Genomic DNA, 22,542 nt, shown 5'->3' with positions numbered 1-22,542 from the left:
ACACCCCATCCACCTGGATACCCCATGCTGGCCTCTTACCTGCCCTTGATCTCTTCATATCCAACTGCCGCCTCAACCTGTCCACCCCTCTCACCCACACCAACCTCTCACCCTCATAACGCACAGCCCTCCACTCCCACCGCTCCAACCCCAATCTCACCATCAAACCGGCAGACAAGGGAGACGTGGTGGTAGTTTGGCGCACCGACCTTTACACCACTGAAGCTAGACACCAGCTTGCAGACACCTCCTCCTACTGTCCCCTTGACCATGACCCCACCTCCCAGCACCAAATCATCATCTCCCAGACCATCCAGAACCTCATCACCTCAGGGGATCTCCCATCCACCGCCTCCAACCTCACAGTCCACAAACCCGCACCGCCCGTTTCTACCTCCTGCCCAAAATCCACAAACCTGACTGCCCCGGCCGACCCATTGTCTCAGCCTGCTCCTGCCCCACCGAACTCATCCCTGCATACCTTGACACGGTCCTGTGCCCCTTAGTCCAAGAACTCCCCACCTACGTTTGGGACACCACCCTCTCCATGATTTTCGCTTCCCCAGCCCCCAATGCCTTATCTTCACTGGATATCCAGTCCCTATACACTTCCATCCCCCATCACAAAGACCTCCAAGCCCTCCGCTTCTTCCTCTCCCGCCAACCCAACCAGTACCCTTCCACTGACACCCTCCTTCAACTGACTGAACTGGTCCTCACTCTTAACAACTTCTCTTTCCAATCCTCCCACTTCCTCCAAACCAAAGGAGTAGCCATGGGCACCCGCATGGGCCCCAGCTATGCCTGCCTCTTCGTAGGATATGTGGAACAGTCCATCTTCTGCAGCTACACTGGCACCACCCCCCACCTTTTCCTCCGCTACATTGATGATTGTATTGGCGCTACCTCATGCTCCCACAAGGAGGTTGAACAGTTCATCCACTTTACTAACGCCTTCCACCCAGACCTCAAATTTACCTGGACCGTCTCAGACTCCTCCCTCCCCTTCCTAGACCTCTCCATTTCTACCTTGGGCGACCGACTCAACACAGACATTTACTACAAACCGACCGACTCCCACAGCTACCTAGATTACACCTCCTCCCACCCTGCCCCCTGTAAAAACGCCATCCCATATTCCCAATTCCTTCGCCTCCGCCGCATCTGCTCCCAGGAGGACCAATTCCAATACTGAACCACCCAAATGGCCTCCTTTTTCAAAGACCACAATTTCCCCTCCGACGTGGTCGATGGTGCTCTCCACTGCATCTCCTCCACTTCCCGCACCTCCGCCCTTGAATCCCGCCCCTCCAATTGCCACCAGGACAGAACCCCACTGGTCCTCACCTTCCACTCCACCAACCTCCGGATACATCGTATCATCCTCCGTCATTTCCACCACCTCCAAACAGACCCCACCACCAAGGATATATTTCCCTCCCCTCCCCTATCTGCATTCCGGAGAGACCACTCCCTCCGCGACTCCCTCGTCAGGTCCACACACCCCACCAACCCAACTTCCACTCCCGGCACCTTCCCCTGCAACCGTAAGAAGTGCAAAACTTGCGCCCACACCTCCCCCCTCACCTCCCTCCAAGGCCCCAATGGATCCTTCCATATCCGTCGCAAATTCACCTGCACCTCCACACACATCATTTACTGTATCCGCTGCACCCGATGTGGTCTCCTATACATTGGGGAGACAGGCTGCCTACTTGTGGAACATTTCAGGGAACACCTCTGGGACACCCGCACCAACCAACCTAATCGCCCCGTGGCTGAACACTTTAACTCCCCCTCCCACTCCGCCAAGGACATGCAGGTCCTTGGCCTCCTCCATCGCTAGACCCTGGCCACATGACGCCTGGAGGAAGAGCACCTCATCTTCCGTCTAGGAATCCTCCAACCAAACGGGATGAATGTAGATTTCTCCAGCTTCCTCATTTCACCTCCCCCCACCTTATCTCAGTCACAACTCCCGGATTCAGCACTGCTCTCTTGACCTGCAAACTTCTTCCCAACTTCTCCGCTCCCCCCACCCCCTCTCCGGCCTATCACCCTCACCCACACCTCCTTCTACCTATCGTATTCCCAGCACCCCTCCCCCAAATTCCCTCCCCACTACCTTTTATCTCAGCCCACTTGGCACACCAGCCTCATTCCTGAAGAAGGGCTTATTCCCGAAACGTCGATTCTCCTGCTCCTCGGATGCTGCCTGGCCTGCTGTGTTTTTCCATTACTACATTTTTCAACTCTGGTCTCCAGCATCTGCAGTCTTTACTTTCTCACAGTACCTACCGTATGGAATATTTGGCCTAAACTAATTAGTGCGTACATTACAGGAGGAGAAAATTAACTTACGGTCTTAGTCTCAGTTTTCTTCTCACATCTGTCACAATAACATAAATTGTCACTACTCAGAATTGTATCCTTCAAAAATTCTTGAAGTGATTCACTCTAAAAAAAAATTAGAAATTATATTTTACATTTGTTTGCAGGAGATTTTATTTTTGCAAAAGTGATAATAACTAAAAGTTGTCTTTTCTTTTTCCGTCTGTCACATTTTCTCCAGTTTAATTCCTTTGCAAATGATAATTTGTAGCATTGCAACAACGTTGGCATGTTCATTTCAGGAAAAAAATTTTAAAATTGTCTCGTTCCATGGAAAAACCAGTGGCTGAGTTTAATTATAAATTGACAGTTGGGTGTAATTGAAGGTCTCTAAACTAGTTTAGGACTACAGAAAATGCTGTGGATTGATGTTGGGGGAGCACACTAACTGCAAGCTCCCACTTCTCACTCTTCCCTCTGACTCAAAGAAGAGACATGACCAATTAAATCTCACTCAGCATGTCTGCTGGCCAATCGATACAGTGGGGTAAAAACAATGACTGCAGATGCGTGCTGGAAGAGCATAGCAGTTCAGGCAGCATCCAAGGAGCAGCGAAATCGACGTTTCGGGTAAAAGCCCTTCATCGGGAATAAAGGCATGAGCCTGAAGCATGGAGGGATAAGCTAGAGGAGGGTGGGATGGGGAGAAAGTAGCACAGAGTACAATGGGTGAGTGGGGGAGGAGATGAAGGTGATAGGTCAGGGAGGAGAGGGTGGAGTGGATAGGTGGAAAAGGAGATAGGCAGGTAGGACAAGTCCGGACAAGTCATGGGGACAGTGCTGAGCTGGAAATTTGGAACTAGGGTGAGGTGGGGGAAGGGGAAATGAGGAAACTGTTGAAGTCCACATTGATACAGTATCCCACCCTTTCTCCACACCAGCCACCAGGTCAGATACTTTCACATCAGTGAGACTCTGCATATTTGAAGATTGAGAGTCTCAGGTTGAGCACATTGGGTGACATGCTGACTCAGTGATTAGCTCTACCTCAAAGCATCAGGTGCAGGTGTTCAATCCAGCCTTGGGCGGATGTATGTGTGGAGTTTGCACATTCTCATCCATCTGTGCGTGTTTCCGTTAGTGCTCTGATTTCCTGTCCAAAGAAGTGCAGGTTTATATTGCCTTGTAGGATTTAGCGATGTGCAGGCTAGGTGGTTAGTCATGAGAAATGTGAGGCTATAGGGATAGGGCAGGCGGCTGTGTTGGGATATGATGTTCATTGGAGGATCATTGCAGACTTGGTGGGCAAAATGGCCTCGTTACGTACTGTCAGGATTGTATGATTCTCACACCATATAATTGTCAGAACATTTGCTGGACGCTGTAACACTGTGATATTTGGAAGAGTGACTGAGCACTGTTGATGATCGCAAGTCACGAGAGACAACAATAAAGGGGCAGCTGAATGTACAGCAGCAGGTGCATGAAGCTCTGTCAGCGATACCAGGAGGAATGTGTGCTCTGGCAAGGACAGTGAACAGTCCATCCAAGCCATGTTTGCTGTCGTCACACTCTCGTCCACAATCATAGCTACCTTCATTGAGAACATAACCAGTCTCATGCAAAGTCACATTTGGCAGACCTGTCAGTGCCTGCCAGAGATAATGCTGATGTGCATAATATTGCCTTGTTGCTGGACTCAAGCAGCACCATTGTGAGAGGGAAATGAAGTACCTGGACCCTCCACCAGCGAACAGAGACGTATGAGTCAACCTCATGATGGAGATGGCCAGCAGCTGTTAGCATTTTGGGTCTGCTCTCAGGGCAATTCTGATGTTGTCATCTTGTGGTGCACCCGTCTACATCAGTGTTTCAGTGAATTGCAGCCTCAGAGGAGATACCTGACACTTTGCAGGACTCTCACTCCAAAGGACACAAGTAACATTCGAGAAATAGTTGTGAATTAAGAGGCTGAAGTAAAAGAGGAACACTAGAAAATTCTAATCGACAGGGAAGTGATACCGAGCAAACGTGTCCACGAGTATCTGGGGCCTGATGGACTTCAGCCCAGGATTTATTTTTAAAAGACAAACACAAGTTAGTTGATGCACTGATTTTAATTTTCCAAAATTTCCTGGATTCTGGGATTGTTTCATTAAATTAGAAAATGGTGAATATGTCTCTTTTATTCAAAAGGAATCAAGGCAGTAAGTAGGAAACAACAGGACAGTTAACATCTGTTGTGAGGATTTAGAAACTATTGTTGAATATATTATAGTATGGCAATTAGAAAAGGAAAATCAAGGTAATCAGGCAGAGTCAACATGGTTTTAGGAAAGTGAGATCATGCCTGACCAATTTATCTCCATTTGAGAAAATAATGTGCAGAGGATAAAGGGAACTGCCAAATGTATTGTATTTTGATTTTTTTTTAAACTCCTCTTTATCTTTTGTCTTTTTTCTTTTTTTTTAAATTTAACCCCCACACTACCGCCTAACTGCAGTAGTGCTTATTTTTTCCCCAGCACCCATGGTGTGTGTGTGTAGGTGAGACACAGTGAGAAACACAAGGTGCACGAATCTTTATTCGTTTTCCACCACCAGGAAGATAGGAAAACACCAGAGTGGCCAGTGACAAGCACTGCCCTTCATATCAAAGGGCAATGCTGTGTGATCAAAACAGTGAAGGGGAGGGTAGGGACTAAATCAAAATAGAGTTGGAGGGGGAAATAATGCACTCCACTCCCTGCGGTGCCCACCTCTCCCTGAACAACTCCAGGGTGTTGGTGGACACCGCGTGCTCCTTCTCCAAGGACACCCGGGCTCTAACGTAACCACGGAAGAGGGGCAGGCAGTCGGCCCTAACGAACCCCTCCACGGCCCGCTGCCTGGACCTGTTGATGGCCAGCTTGGCCAGGCCCAGGAGCAGATCCACGAGGAGGTCTTCGGACCTGCCCTCCCTCCTCCATACCGGGTGCCCGAAGATCAGGAGTGTGGGACTGAAGTGCAACCAAAAGCGTATTTTGATTTCTAGAAAGCATTTGATAAGTGGTATATTAAAGGTTACTGCAGGAAATCAAGGCTCATGCTATAGGAAGCATCATATTGGTATGGATAGAAGATTGGCTAGCTAACAGAAACAGAGAGTAGCCATGAATGAGTCACTTTATAATTGGCAAGGTGGAATGGGTACAAGACTCATTGCTGGGATTTCAAGTGTCTATAATTTATGCAAATGACTTAGCTGAAGTGACCAATAGGATAGATGCTAATTTACAGATGATTATAAAGGTCGGTAGGAAAGTAAGTTGCAAAAAGGATATAAAGAAGCTACAAAAAAGATAATGATAAATTAACTGAGTAAAGCTCTGGCAAATGGTATATAATGTATAAAAATATGAAATTGTCCATTTATGTATGAAGAATAAAAAAAACAAATCTATGTGGTGAGAGATCACAAAGCGCTGAGATGAAGGGCGATCAGAGTACCCTTGTGCATGAATCAAAAAGGATTCACATGCAGACACAGCAAGTAAGTAGGAATGCTGACAGAATATCATCACTTATTATGAGGGAAATTGAATACATGAGTAGGGAAATAATGCTTCAGTTATTCAGTTATACTGGTGAGTTCGCATTTGTGTTATGTGCATAGTATTGGTCTCCGTATCTAAAGATAAATGTTAATGCATTGGAAACAATTCAGAGAACCTTTACTAGACTTTAGCAAAGAATGGGCAGGTTGTCTTATGACGAACAGTTGGACAGGAGTCCAATGTTGGACATCAACTGGAGTTTAGAACAGTAAAAAGTGACTTTTCTGAGATATCCAAGCTCCTCAACTATCTTGTCAGGATGAATATATAAAGGGTATTCCCTCTTTTGGGAAAATATGGAACGGGGGATCACTACTTTAAAAATAATAGTCACCCAGTTAAAACAGAGAAAACGTGCCCCCTAGATCCCTATTAAATCTTTCTCCTCTCACTCTAAACATATGCTCTTAGTTCTGGACTCCCCCAACCCAGGGAAAAGACTTTATCTATTTATCCTATCCATTCCCCTTGTGATTTTACAAACCTCTATAAGGTCACCCTTCAGCCTCCAAAACTTCAGGGAAAACAGCCCCAGCCTATTCAACCTCTCCTTATAGCTCAAATCACCAACCCTGTACATCTTTTTTGAACCCTTTCAAGTTTCACAACATCTTTCCGATAGGAAGGTGATCAGAATTGCACACAATATTCCAAAAGTGACCTAACCAATGTCCTGTACAGCCGCAACATGACCTCCCAACTCCTATACTCAATACTCTGACCAAGAAAGGAGAGCGTTTCAAATGCCTTCTTCACTATCCTATCTACTTGTGACTCTACTTTAAAGGAACTGTGAACCTGCACTCAAAGGTCTCTTTGTTCGGCAACACCCTCCATGTTCTTACCACTAAGTGTATAAGGCCGGCCAGGATTTGCTTTCCGACAATGCAGCACCTCGCATTTATCTAAAGTAAACTCCATCTGCCACTTCTCAGCCCAATGGTCCATCTGATCAAAATCTCACTGTACTCTGAGGTAACCTTCGCTGTCCACGACAGAAAGGTTGGATTTTTTTCAGAAAATTGCTGGACGGAGCCATAACCATCTTGGTTATGTACCTTTAAAACCTTATTAGAAGTGCATGGTTGGATTCATTTTCATAGTGCTACAGTAAACATCTGCATCTCCAATCTCTGAGTTAGATGCTCTCATGGAATGGATGTCTGTCCTGCAAGTTTCAGTGCCAGGATATGAGCTGGGATCAAGAGCAAGGTCAGGAGCAGAAAACAGATCTGACTTTGTCCAATATCAACCCTCAAGATGTAGCCAAGCACAGCAGGCACTCTTTACAATTTAATGTTGTCCTTCCATTGTGGCCCTATTAATAAGTAACTGCCAGAATTGTTATTAAGAATGTAGATGTACTACTTACCACACTGTTGAAATATTTCCCTGTTATACAATCAGGAGGCGAAAGGGACAAGGGAATATCCAAAAGCATACATTCTTCTTGGGATTCAGTGTCGCATTCCAAACACTTCAGAGAATTAATCACTTTACTCTGGTAGATCTAGAAAAAAGATTACATAAGAATTTTCTCCTTTCTCATGCTTTTTTCTCTCCTCCACCCTTCAAATCTTTGTGGCCTGTCTCATTTCCTAAATTACTAAAAAGAGAGACAAGAGTTTACTTTATTATGGTTTAACGGTGAAATTAAAGAACTCTAAAGAACTCTATTTCAATTTTCAGTCTTTTCTCGTATGTTTTGCAAATGCCTACCATGCTTTGGTTCCATAGCCATTAGCGATTTTTTGGTGTTGAACTACTCTTCATCTGCAGAAAACTAATTTGATCAATACGCTGACATCAGAATTGTACCTGCTTTTGTCTTCATCCAAATTCAACACACATACTATTTCCAGACATCAAAACTGAAATTTTTGACCAGTTTCATTTTACTCAGGTTTCATCCAGAGATACTACGCTCAGGTGAATTTCTCATCACCCTGTTGGGTGTTATCTCAAATAATTGATAGCTCTGTTATAGTACCAGGTGAGAGTTATACTCAGAACAAAATGAGTTGGAACTGGGGCTAGAAGACAGTAATACCCAATTTCCAATCTGTGCTGGTATCGGATACAGCATTCCACAGACACCGTAAAAGTGTTGGTTCTGTCCTGTGGTGCGTTGAGTTCTCAGCAAGTTATTATGACAGGAATTAATGTTATTATTGTATTCTGCTGCTTTCAGGGATGGAACCATCATTGAGTTGACAGCATCCGAACGTCATTCATAAAACTAAATTAATAATCAGTACTTTGTAAATACACAGCATATTGCACTCAGTGACGACAATTATATCCACAAAATAGATTGCGATAACAGTAAGAAAGATAATATACACTTGCTTATAAGATAAAGAAACTGAAGGGAGCTCAAAATCAAACCTAGATTATAGATCAACTTTACTGACAAGTAAGAACTGAGTTTGAAGTCTCTCCTCTATTATAAGCTCACCTGCAATACATTACAAGATCCATTACTTTCTTCGTCAATTTTATTCAATAAGAGTCGGAAATATTCTTCGATATCCTGTTGTTTGAATACTTTAAAAAATGCAGAAGTAGTATTATATTCTTCAAATAGTTATAACTTAGAATAAAAACTATTACTCATTGTTAAATACTCTTGAAACAAGAGTGTTAAAAAGTATAGTTGCAGCATCGAGAATGACATCAGAATATTATCATTACAAAACCAAATACTTCTCAGAGGTCAACCATTATATTCTTGCCCAAATGATTAATCTGGGGATAAAAAATTAATTAAAATCATACTATATTAAAACATTCTCTCAATTCTCTCTGAGGACTGGATTATTACATTTCATGTAATAATTTCATTATTGAGAAATTTAGGAACTCTACAAATTAGTGTATGGAGCTCAGTACTTCAATGCTCCCAGTTATACAACAGGAAAATTTATTTTGCAGTGCATGATCTGAGAAATTTTCTTTAATACAGTTTAATGTCCTTCAAATTATGTAGTAATGTGCCTGACTGCAGCTGCTTTATGCATTACATCTCCTTGTTTAATCAATTTTAGATTCAGTAGATTGTGGATTAGAAATCAACTTTGTGATGGTTAGATACAACTGAGTGGTTTGCTACGCCAGAGGATAATTATGATTCAACCACATTTCTGTGGGTCTGAGTGCCATATAGACCAGACCAGGCAACAATGACAGATTTCTCTCTCTAGATATTATTGATCAACTGTTTAGGTATGTTATTACACACCTCTGGAGCAGATGGGACTTTTATACCCAGATCTCCTGGTGCAGAGGTCGGGACACTATCACTACACTACAAGAAGCCAAATTTCCTTCCCAGAAAGGTCTCTAATGTCAATCAATAGTGGTTTCATGATCACTATTAGGGTGACTTTTAATTCGAAATGTTTTTTAAATCTAAGTCAGACTTCACCATTCCACCTCCCCCTGTACTGCACTGCTCCTCTGACAGTTTCTCTCAAGCTCATGATCTTGACTATCTTGAAAGACACGAGCAGCAGATGCAGGACACCATCTGCAAATTCCCCTCCAAGCCACACATCACCCTGACTTGGAAATACACCACCCTTTCTTCCCAGTTGCTAGATCAAAATTCTGGAACTCCCTTCCTAACAGTCTGGTAGGTAATGTCCTACACCACAGGGACTATAGCGATTCAAGAAGTCAACACACTATTGTATTTGCCTGCTCCAGCTCAATCAGGGATGGGCAATAAATGCTGATGTAGCCAGTCATGCCCAAAACTAGCCCAGTATAAAACGAATTCATTTTTCTTCTACACCAACAATTATATTCGGCCTAATATTCAATGTGTATGAAATGCCCTGTTGATATTAGGAAGCAACCTCAATCTTTCAGCCCAGAGATGCATGCAATACTCACCCTCTGTATCAGCGCAAAAAAGCAAGCACACAATACAAGCCTTGAAGAGTTTAAGATACATTCAGACATTGCAGACTACCCTGGATGATTAATGAACAGAAATAGGTCATCCAGCAAAAAGAATGCAACCCAAAGCTAGTTTCAAGTAAAATAACATAACAGTTGCAAACTTACCAAATGACTGTGTTGCAACAAAGTATTAGTGAAACACTGATGCAAAAAATGAAAGGATGAGTAATTTATCCTGAAGATGATGTCCATGTCCAAATGTTAAAAATCACACAACACTAGGTTATAGTCCAACAGGTTTAATTGGAAGCACTAGCTTTCGGAGCGTCGCAACCACCTGATGAAGGGGCGTTGCTCCGAAAGCTAGTGCTTCCAATTAAATCTGTTGGACTATAACCTAGTGTTCGGTGATTTTTGACTTTGTACACCCCAGTCCAACACCGGCATCTCCAAATCATGTCCAAATGTGTCATGAGCCCTGGGATGAGCCACTGACTGGCCTGATCTTGAGAATCATGCATTGGAATGGGTCCTCAAAAGTCCTCTGAATGGTTATATCAACCCCAGAGCCACTATTCACTTCAGAGGGTGAATCAAAGCTTCAGTCTTATAATGATGTCAAAGCAAAGCCTCTTTGTGTGGTTGTTTTAAAGAAATAAGAGGCGGAATTTTCAAAGCCTTGAATGACTGTGGGCCACTGTAGGTGATTTAAGAAAATCATTTGAGACTGCCAGCAAGAGGTGTTTCAACATTGAGACCAAAAAGTTCAATTTTCCAACCAAATGTTGAATGACAAGTTGAGATTCTACCTTCAAAGTGGTGAGATACATAATGCATGTATTAGCATACACTAATGTCTCATGGTTACTTAATTTCATCTCATCTCATTAATGTGCAGTTTCCTATTTTCCTCTATGCCACATAGAAACTAGGTAGTGACAATTCCCGATACACGGGTCAGAGCGGTTAATTGGCAACTCCACCTGCCACTTTCTTCTCCAGACATCCATATCGGAGACACAGCAGTAAAATCTCAGGGCATGCTCCATGGGCAACGACAGCACACATCCCACCTCCATGGACCTTCCACATGTACCCAGCCACACTATATATGCATGGCAATCCCCCTATACTTCCACACTGCACTTTGGACAGCACTGGCACCTTTCGCTGGAATGCTATGTTGCATACAGGGACAGGCAGCTATTTCATAGATTGGACCAAATATAATTTCAGGGATCCTCACTCACTTGCTTAGTGCTCACTCACTTTGTGCTGACTTGGTTCTCACCACACCCCTGCCTTGTCTTGTCTTTATACACTTTGCTTCCTCAGCTATGACTTAAAAGTTCATAGAAGCCTTACTTTGACTTTTCTTCTAGTGTTCCAATGCAACTTGTCATGGTTAGCAGCAGTGCTCAGTCAAGGGAATGGACATGTTGTTGTACAGCACTGTGTCATGTCAATCTCATACTAGCACCAAGTGCCAGTCACAATGGTACCAAGTGTACTGCGTCTGTTTCAAGCAAATGGCCATGTCTCAAAGTCAAAGCATGGGGTAGACCTCAGTAAGTCAAAGGAAACATCATTCAGTCAAAAAACCAATGGATACATAGATCATGGTCTAAAGTTGTTGAATTCAATATGAATCTTTGGGTCTGAACACCCTTACAATCTGCATCGCGTATTCAACCTCCCTCCTCTCTCTACAGCATTAAAATACCATACAATTTTCAAGCTCCCTTCTGATCTGAAGAAGAGCTATATTGTTATTGAAACATTAACTTTGTTTCAAACTCCTTAGATGCTGGTAAGTCTGCTGAGTTTCAGTTTTATTTCAGATGAAACTAGGGGACAGTGGAGCAGAAACAGACCACACAGCCCATTGTCATTCAATGAATTCATGGTGATCTGATAATCATTAACTCCAATTTCCCTTGGTGGCCCCTGAAAATTCTGTATAAATACCTGTCTATCTCAGTATTAAATATATTTAACAACACATCCTTGATAGCCTTCTGCAATAAAATCCAGATAGATTCAACCCTGCATAAGAAAAAAAACCTTATCTGTTTTGAATGGAAAAATATCTTATTCTGAGATTATACCCAATGGTTCTACCACCAGGGGAAACATCCTTTCCATATTTATCCTGTCAGGCACCCTAAGAATCTTAAATATTTTAATAAGGTAAGTCAAAGGAAACATCCCTCATTTCTCAAAATCTCAATGAGTACAAGCCCAAGAACTCAAACAAAACAGAAATTGTTGGAGAAAGTCAACAGGTCTGGCAGCATCCTTGGAAAGAAAGCAGAGTTGACATTTCAAATCCAGTGACCCTTGGTCAGAACCATTCTCAACAACAGTGGAAGTGAACCCGTGATGAGTTCTTGACTCTAGTCTGGTTCAAGTATTCATCTAGGTGTCAGCTGCTGGAGGATGCTGTAGCTCGCTTTTCCGGTGGTTCCTCTGAGGGATCTAAAGCTTTTACCTCAGACAGTGTCGAGGAGATGTCTTTCTGGGGCTTCCCTCTTGTCCATTTATACTGTGCTAATGATACTCATGTCTGCAATAGCATCTCAAACAAGGGGTCTAGTTTCTGCTGCATTTAGGGGTTATTCACAGTGGGAATAATGTTAGAGTAGCACTGACCAATGTTTCTTAATTGTTTGCCAATGATTCAGTATCAGTGGCAGGAACACGAGTAGCAATGAATGAATGTTCAACTGCAGAACAATGGAAAGTGGAAACTACTCAAAAATAGTTCTCATAAATACCACAAATGTGAGAAGAGAAAACTTATGGTGCAATGAGCCTTCATGGTTAACTAAATGGAAGATTAGGGTAATTTTCAAATGCAAATCCACAATGAAAATCAAGTTCTCTGCAGGAGTTCCTTTGTGCATGTCCAGTTGGGTAGAGTGAAGTTGTGGATCGATGCAGTGAAATTACGAAATAGATATCCTGGTGATTTAGACAAAAAACAGTATGGGAGATTTTCAGATTTCACAGAATTGGTGAGATAAAGAGGCACCTGTGAGGAAATAACACCTACATTGCAGTTATAACTGTAGTGCAATCTGGGAAATCAAGTTATCTCCAAATGGAATATGTGAATGGTTGACAGAGGAGAAAATTTTCACAAACCATGAAAATCATATATGCTATTAATGTGCAAATTATTGTCAGATTATGTAAAACAATACAGAATATCTAATTCAATGGAGGGACAGAGAGATGATTTGATACTAAGGAATATTTCTGAAATGGAAAATGTAGAAACTGATCCTAAGTAGACTTCTTGCAGTTATCTATTGGGCAAAGTACAGCAAATGAATTTAATGTACAATTTGGCATCAGGTGCTGAAGAAATAAACATGGTCTATTTATCATTTTAAAACGTTTAGATCATGGTTAAAGGTACACTTCTCGACTAATTCATTCATTAAAATATGCCACATTGATGTCCCCTGAATTGCCCAGTTTTATGTTTTGCTCATATTTCAAAATGGTGACCAAAACACCAACATTGCCAGTTCATTTTATGTTCAGCACATTAATTGCACTCCTATGCACACCCCACCCCCTGCCCCCATCGCCCTTTTTGGGAAGAAATTTTCAAGCCTTCATGGGTCATTTTATGTCCACGATCAAAAGTGCACATCTTGTGAAAAAATGGTGGTAAAAGAAATTTCACATCAAGATTGAAAAACTTTTCTAAAGTTATGTCATTGGTCCTAAGTGAATGCCATTTTACATGATATTCCAATTTTTATATTATGTGCCATTCACCTTTCTTGCTCAAGCCCAGAGTCCTTGTAATTCCATGTGTATGTGCTCGACCATTTTCTAAGCTTTCAAATAGTTCTTTAAGCTGGTAGCAAATGCTGGCATCCTTATCAATGGGTTCATATGTCTCTCCAACAAATCTAATAGGAAGATTAATTGTTGCACAATATTAGACATTTTCAATATGTAATATGACATTTACATAATGCATTATTTGCTTTTCACAGTAAATATTTACATCTAAAATATATTGCACTTCCAAGTAATTAGATAACATGTCACTACCAATCAGAGATTATTTATATCATTTACAAACCTGTCAATAGTGTCCTTCACTTCAGGAGTCAGGTAGAGAGTTTGAAGCAATGTGTTCAAGTAGCAAGTGGCTCCTTGGTTGTATAATCCAAAATACTCTAATCATAAGTAAAAGTTATGTTTTAATCACACATATAAATTGTAACAAGTTTCCTTAACAGACAAACAACTAAGTTCTAATTTCTACATACATATGCTTAACTCGCAAACTTTCCTGTGGCTGTTAAGTTCTATTGCATCTTTCATACTAATTTTCAGTAATGTTGAATATTTACGACATGGATCAAATATTTGGTTGTGGTCAACAAATTTGAACAAATATTGACCAGCAAATTTACGTTTATACTTATCATAATGCTTTTTTTGAAATTGAAATGAAAATGTCACTAAGTATTTGTGGGCAGCACGGTAGCACAGTGGTTAGCACTGCTGCCTCACAGCGCCAGAGACCCGGGTTCAATTCCCGCCTCAGGCGACTCTCTGTGTGGAGTTTGCACATTCTCCCCGTGTCTGCGTGGGTTTCCTCCGGGTGCTCCGGTTTCCTCCCACAGTCCAAAGATGTGCAGGCCAGGTGAATTGGCCATGCTAAATTGCCCATAGTGTTAGGTAAGGGGTAGATGTAGGGGTATGGGTGGGTTGCGCTTCGGCGGGGCGGTGTGGACTTGTTGGGCCGAAGGGCCTGTTTCCACACTGTAAGTAATCTAATCTATTTCTCTACTTTTTGCAGTCAATCCAGTGGATGTGATGTACCTAGATTTCCAAAAGGCCTTGGACAAGGTCCTGCACAAGAGGCGGCTGCCAAAGAGAAAGATGCATGGTGTCACAGGTAAAGTATTACCATGGATAGAGGATTGGTTGACCAACAGGAAGCAAGGAGTGGGGATAAATGAGTGTTATTCTGGCTGGCAATCAGTGACTAGAAGTGTGCCTCAGGGTTCGGTGTTGGGACCATAATTATTTACAATTTATATAGATGATTTGGACTTGGGGACCACTTGTAGTGTGTCAAAGTTTCTAAGTGACACTAAAATGAATGGCAGGGCAAAGTGTGCAGAGGCCTGTGAAACTTTGCAGAGGAACATAGATACTTGAGTGAATGGGCAAAGGTCTGGGAGATGGATTCCAGAGGGGGGTTGGTTAATGAGGAGGGACTGAGTGGATTGGGATTATATTCAGCGGAATGCAGAAGAAAGAAGGGGAATTATGTAGAACATATAAAATTATGAAGGGAATAGATAAGGTAGAAGTAGAGAGGATGTTTCCACTGGTGGGTGAAGCTGAGACAAGAGGGATAGCCTCAGGATTAGAGGAAGCAGATTTTGGACTGATTTGAGAAGGAGGGTTGGGAATCTATGGAATTCCTTGCCCAGGGAAGTGTTTGATGCTATTTCAGTAAACATTTTTAAAGCTAAGGTAGATTTTTTTATGAACAATGAAGGAATTAAGGGCTCTGGTGAGAAGGTAGGTAAGTGGATCTGAATCCATGAAATGATCAGCCATGATCTTATTGAATGATGGAGCAGGCTCAAATGGCCAGACAGCCTATTCCTGCTCCTAGTTCTTATGTTCTATGTTCTTAATCCCAAAATCATCACTAAATAGAAATAGTGTAGGTAAATAATGCATTTTAATACTCTGACCACATCTGGTTGCAATGCTACATATGCCTTTCTTGAATCTCAGAGGAAACTGTCTTTGAACTTTTGCCCAGTGACAATGTAGCGTTAACCTGAATATGATTAAGAACCAGGTGCCAAGCTATCAGGGAATATAGTGTTGTGCTCCAAAATTAATTGGGTAGTCTTTCTGCTTCTGTACCTTTATACACATTGCACTAGTGTATCATTAGCTGCCTAGGACAAGAGTATGGGAAATGCCCTGTGCAAAGACTTGCAATTAAATACACTCAATGGGCAGGTTATTAAGCAAGTAATGAAACAAATTATCAGATTTACCTAGCTTTGTGGTAATGGGATAGTGATGTTTCTGATAACAGCCTGCTCTCTCTGCACCTCACAGGTTACTAGTTAACCATTCATTGTGGTGAAAATGGAAAGAGCCATATTACCAGTCAACATATAGAGCTCAGGTCATGAAATGTCAAAATATTTCGAAATAACAATACATAATGGCCCTCAGTGTGAACATGTTTAATCGGTGCTACATTGACGTAGTCAATTGAAGCAAATCGGATTTGGTGAGGAGTCTCAATTCGAAGATGCTGGAGCACACAATGTACATTCTACTGAGAAAGCAGTCATTTGGCCTCATCAGTCAGGCATAGACTCTACCATTTGACTTGAACTGGAACATGAGAGTGACTGATAGCTCCTGATTTAAATCTTGCAAGAAACCAGCATGTAATATTCCTTAGTGCTGCTATGGTCTAACAATGATGCATAAAGTTAAGGTCAAAAATGCAGGATAACTAGAAGCATATCTCACCTTGCCAAACACATTATTATTGGTTCAAAGAGTTAGCAAAAACTGCAACATATGGAGAGGAATACGAGGGCACCAAAGTGTTGGCAGAAAAACTCCAGTGGCTAGCTACTTCTCCCTAAATATAGTGAGTCACAGAGAGAGTTCTTGTTCCAAGTGGTGTGTGGGGAAGTGGTGGCCTTATGGTAGACTTTTAATCCAGAGACCCAGGGTTTTCTGGGACCTAGATTTGAAACTTGCTACAGCAGGTAGTGGACTTTGAATTCAATAATAATCTGGAATAATGAGTCGAATGATGGTTGTGAATCCACAGTCGATTGTAGCAAAAAGACTGCGCATCCACGAGGCATTGTGGGTCATCATCAGCAGCAGATAAAGAAATACAGTTCAACACAATCTGCCACATCATTGCTCAGCATGTCCTCCACTCTGCCATTGCTATCAAGCCAGAGGATCAACCCTCGTTTAAAGAAGAGTGCTGTTGGACATGCCAGGAGCAGTGCCAGACATACCTACATATGAGATATCAATCTTCCAAAAATATCAAACAGGACTACTTTTGTGACAAACAGCTTAAGCAACAAATGACAGACAGAGGTAAGTGATTTCATTGCCAATGAATCAGTTTCAACCTGGACACATCTAATTGTGAATGTTGGTGGACAATTAAACAGCCCATTGGAGGAGGCGACTCCATAAATATCCCCATCCTTAATAATCAATCAGGAAGCTCATCACACCAAGACAAAATATAAGGTTGATTCATTTGCAAGAATCTTTAGACATAAATGCCAAGTAGATGGTCCATCTCAGCCTCCTCCAGTGTACTCAGCCATTGTGATTCACTCCACTTGGTATCAAAAAATGATTGGAGACACAAAGGCTATGTCTATCCAGCATTCCAGCAATAGTACTGAAGACTTATGTTAGAACTTGCCACAGTTCTATTAACGTTGATCCAGTACAGTTCCAACACTTACATCTACCCATCAATGTGGAAATTTATACAAAAGGCAGAACAAATCCAACCTAGCCAATTATAGCCCCATCCTTCTATTCTCAACCATCAGCAGTGAGGTAAGATATCATCAACAATGTTAACAATCAGAACCTGCTAAGCAATTACCTGCTCACTGACACCCAGTTTGGCTTCTGCCAGGACCATTCTGCTCTTGATCTCATTCCAGTCTTGGTTCAAACATGGACAAAAAAGGTGAACTCCAGAGGTGAGACAAAAGTGACTGCTTTTGATATCATGGCCATATTTGATCAAATGTAACATCAAGGAGTTGACGTCAAGCAAAACTGGAGTCACTGGGGATCAATGAGAAAACTCTCCTCTGTTTGGCACATAGGAAGATGCTCATGGTGGTTGAAGTCAGTCATCTCAGTTCCAGCACATCTCTGCAGGAGTTCCTCAGCCCAACCATCTTCAGCTACTTCATCAATGACTTTCCCTCCATCACTGATGACTGCACAATGTACAGCACCATTTGTCACTTCTCAGCTACTGAAAAGTCCCTGTCCAAGTGTAGCAAGATCTGGACAATATCCAGCTTGGACTGATAAGTGGCAAGTAGTATTCTTGCTACATAAATACCAGGCAATGAACCTCTCCAACAAGAGGCACTAATCCACTGACATTGACTGGCTTTACCATCACTGAATCGCCCACTATCAACATCCTGGGAGTTACCCTTGAACAGAAACTGAACTGTTCTAGCCATATAATTACAGTGGCTAAAAGGCAGGTCAGAAGTTAGAAGTACTGAAGCAATTAACTCAGCTCCTGATTCCACATAGCCGGTCTACCACCGACAAGGCAGAAATCAGGAGAGTAACGGACTGTTCCATTTGCCTGGATGAATGCAACCCCAACAACACTCAAGAAACTTGAAACCATCCAGGACAAAATGGCTTTTTGTTTGGTACCCCATCCACATTCAGTGCCTCCACCATCCATGTTCAGTAGCAGCACTGTGAACTTCACCAAAGCTTCTTAGAAAATACCTTCCAAACCCACAACCATCACCATCTAAAAGGAAAACAGAAGCTGGTATATTGTAACTTTAGAACATAGAACATAGAATAATACAGCGCAGAACAGGCCATTCGGCCCTCGATGTTGCGCCGACCTGTGAACTATTCTCAGCTTGTCCTCCTACAGTATCCCAAAATCATCCATGTGCTTATCTAAGGACTGATTAAATCTCCCTAATGTGGCTGAGGTGACTATATTAGCAGGTAGGGCATTCCACGCCCATACCACTCTCTGCATAAAGAACTGTCCTCTGACCCTCTGTCTTAAATCTATCCCCGCTCAATTTGTAGTTATGCCCTCTCATACAAACTGACGTCATCATCCTAGAGAAAAGTATTTCACTGTCTACTCTATCCAGTCCTCTGATTGTCTTGCAAGTACCACCTGCAAGTTCCTCTCTCAGCAACTCACCATCCTGAATTAGAAACATCTCCATTCCTTGCGTGTCTCTGGACACATGGTCCCAGAATTCCCATGGCATTGAGAATGCACCTACACCACATGAACTGCAGCAGCTCACCACCACCTTCTCAAGGGAAACTAGGGATTAGCAACGAATGCTGGTCCAGCTTGTGATGCCAACATCTCATGAATGATTGTTTTTCAAAGATAGTCAATCCGATAGATGATGACATAGAGACGCAATGCACTTATAAGTACAAGGTTCTATTTCCAATGAAGTGGTACTCTTGCCACCTACGTGTTTTTGAAGCTTTTTGTTTTGATTTCCTCCCACCACATATACAGTGAAGGTCTGGTCAGAAGTAACACAAGTAAGGTCCTAGTAGCAGCAAGTAACTCCACCAATGGTGAGTGCACGGCAGTGCAAGCATGGTACCTCATGGAGACAAATTTCCTAAAATTGTTGCAGCCAATTTTTGGTAAATAAAATCTGACATCCCCTCCACAAAGCTTTTTCCCCTTGCTATCTCTCCCCTTTCTATTAACATTTTCTCTGAATCTTTCACTGGCACTAATATCTAACACACTTGCATAACTATGTCTGATATCTGGTTTTGTGTCAGTAGACATTTCTTCCCAAGGCAGACTAAAGTTATCATTTTTGCTCCCAACAGAGTCTGTTCCCCAGCCAGCAGATTGAACCCCTCCCTAAAGCAGCCTGTATACAATGTTATTGACATACTTGACGCTGCGCTGTCTGTCAATCCAACCCTATTGCTAATGGCACCTACTTCTATGTTCGTAATGTCACTTTAATCCACACATTATTTCACCTGCTGAGACCCTCATTCTTGCTGATATTACTCTCAGTACTAACAACTGCAACTTCCTCCTGGGCAACTTGATATCTTCCCAGAAATGGATTTCATTCAGAACTCAACCAATCTGCTAAATCATTCTATGTCCTGACCATTCTTTAGCGCTGTGCCCTCTTAAATCCTCAATTAAATGATGCCACAACTTTCACTCCATGGTCTCATCCCTTCCTGTCTATCTATGTTATTCAAATCCTACAACCCTCAGAAAGCTCTGGTTTCATCTCCTGGCACCTTGATCACATGATTTCAATCTCTTTGCCATTGGCGTCCTTGCTTTTCAGCTTCTTTTATTTTAAGCTCTGAGATTCCTTCACCTCACCACATCTCTCTCTCTCTCTCTCTTCCTTTAAGGTTGTTGTATCTCCAACCAAGTGTTTTTTTTTTAAATCCCAGTTTGGAATTGACTATGGTCTTCCTCAGACCACTTTACTCCATTAATTGTATCAGATAAATACAAGATGATGATTTGCAGAAGTGCCTGTTAACTATTAAAATGCTTAGCTACTTTATTTTACATACATTTTATCTTACATATGCACACACACGCAGATCCTCTCTCTCATACATGCTCTCTCTCAGTCACACACACACATATAACCCCCACCCCCCCACACACACTCACACCCATGCACACATCCTCTCAGAGTAGGTTTATACTCTGTTTCACTCATGCACACACTCACACACACGTACACACACTCTCTCCCAAACATACACACACTCTCCCTCACATGCATGCACACACACATATAAATCTATGGGGTGAATTTGTATTTGTAGAATTGTAATTGCAGAAGCATTCTGCTTTGTTCAAAAACCACAGTCTGCAGGCAGTCAATCCATGTTACATTTTATAAATTCCTGATTTGGAAATAGGACCAGTCTGACTCAAGATTGGGATACAGACAAAACTCTAACCCCACACCTTTAATATATTGCCTGAGCTGAGATGTCTTTTTTTTATATAAAACCTTAAGTTATCTGGTGAATGTGACTTGAAAGAAGTTCTGGGATTTACATATTAATGCACTGAAACCTGCAACCCATTCCAAAAGATGAAAGCATTAACAACAATCCAGACTTGTTCAATATATCGTTTTAGTTGCATGTTACTGTGGTATTTTGCTCTCAATTCTGTTTTGTAATCCTGCTTCACAGCTACCTGATGAAGGAGCAGCGCTATGAAAGCTAGTGATTCCAAATAAACCTGTTGGACTATAACCTGATGTTGTGTGAATTTTTAACTTTGTCCAACACCAGCACCTCCACATCATGGCCATTTTATGACAGTAAGTGCATGCAGTTAGACACATCAAAATTGGATCATATTCGCCGCAAACTCCCCCCACCCCCCAACAATGTTATTACTTGCCTTCACGAGAACCGGTGATTCGACTCATTATGAATCACAAAGTCTGGCAAATTTTTGAATAAATTGGACGATTCCCTTCCGGGTTTACAGTTGTGACTACTGTTTTGCATTGGAAAAGTGTCCCCTCTGGTCAGATTTCTGCTCTTTCTCTCTCTCACGCACATACATGAGAAACCGAGAGCCACAATAAATGTTTCACAGTCGAACGGTGCCCCGAACTCTGTATTAAGAGGCACTCCTTAAGAGTGTTCACTCGACAGAACATTTCCTTTTCGGCTGCAAGTTTCAGTTTCATTTTTAAATAATCAGCCTTTCGCAGCAATATGAAAACTAGTAGACGAAAACCTCTTTCGTTATTTTACGGGCAGTCTGACAGTTTGGATCAGTTGGTTTGGGTTTTGATCCCAGTGGTGAGCGAACAGCACCCGCTGTTTATTACACTTCCTCGGTTGTTGAATGGGTTTGTCTACGATGATGACAAACCATGTGTCATGTGCCACACACTAAAAGGAATCTGGGTCCCATGTGAACAAGACAAGGATAAAGGGCAAGAGTCCTTGCTAATTCCAACAATTAGAGACACTCTACCTTGGCTGTCTCTTCCCTCCGTTTTAACATTATACTGTGTACTTCCTCTTGCCTCTTTATCTTCCTATCGAGCTGAGTCACTTCACACTATAAAAACCCCATAACCAAGGGGCTAGTGGCACCATACACTACCTATTTTACCTAAATAACCTGTTCAGAGATATTATTACACACCTCTGAAGCAGGTGGGAATTTAAGCTGGGCCTCCCAATCCTGGGATGGGACACTACCACAACAACACAAGAGGGCTCCCACTGGTCTGCTTATGTGTCCTATTCTAGCAATTTCACCTGAAGTCAGTTGCTGCCTTCCTCACCAATTCCAATATGTCTGAGATTTGTGTCATCTTCAGTATTTGAAACTATGCCCTACATATCCAAATGCAGCTTAAGAAAATGTATATATCAAAGTTAGCAATTTCCTTAACCCTGAAATTTGGGCTGTACTCTTTCCTTCCATCTAAACATCAGCTGCTACTCTCTGGTTCTGTCCCTTAGATATTTTTTATATTTGTGCTGCCCACATCCTCTTAGAGCCATGAGTTCAGATTTTTTTGTATATATACTTTATCAACCAATGTTCCAAAGTCCCCTTTAACCACACAATGCTGTGCTTTTCCAGCACACACTCTGATCTGCAGTCCTCACTTTCTCCATTGCATTATCACCAACCATCCACATTTTGTCACTGGCAAAACAATCCTGGTAACAAATACTTTCACAAATGTACACTGGGCTTTCGCTTTTAATTATATTTTTTTCCAAATGCTAATAAATTTATCCCAGGATTTTTGTCTGTAGAAGTTTTCCCAGCAGATTGCCCATTGCTGAATTTATCCAGCACCCCTTTAACAAGCAAAAATACCCAGGGTGACTCTATTCA

At 42.1% G+C, this 22,542-nt stretch overlaps 1 protein-coding gene across 1 annotated transcript in view; it reads right to left on the bottom strand.

Annotated features, from left to right (window-relative positions):
• LOC140479042 (uncharacterized) overlaps positions 1-21,270 on the bottom strand; it is an 84,256-nt gene extending 62,986 nt beyond the window's left edge. The window contains exons 1-6 of the mRNA XM_072572832.1: positions 21,073-21,270; positions 13,939-14,035; positions 13,626-13,762; positions 8,386-8,474; positions 7,300-7,437; positions 2,362-2,457 (exon numbers count right to left, since the gene is read on the bottom strand). Of these exons, the coding sequence (XP_072428933.1) occupies positions 2,362-2,457; positions 7,300-7,437; positions 8,386-8,474; positions 13,626-13,762; positions 13,939-14,035; positions 21,073-21,100 (585 nt within the window). The 5' untranslated portion in view covers positions 21,101-21,270. The remainder of the gene's footprint in view (positions 1-2,361; positions 2,458-7,299; positions 7,438-8,385; positions 8,475-13,625; positions 13,763-13,938; positions 14,036-21,072) is intronic.
• Between the last annotated feature and the right edge of the window lie 1,272 nt (positions 21,271-22,542).

This window comes from Chiloscyllium punctatum, chromosome 6 (genome assembly GCF_047496795.1).
Source record: "Chiloscyllium punctatum isolate Juve2018m chromosome 6, sChiPun1.3, whole genome shotgun sequence".
NCBI lineage: Eukaryota > Metazoa > Chordata > Chondrichthyes > Orectolobiformes > Hemiscylliidae > Chiloscyllium > Chiloscyllium punctatum.
This window is presented reverse-complemented; position numbering and strand designations above follow the sequence as displayed.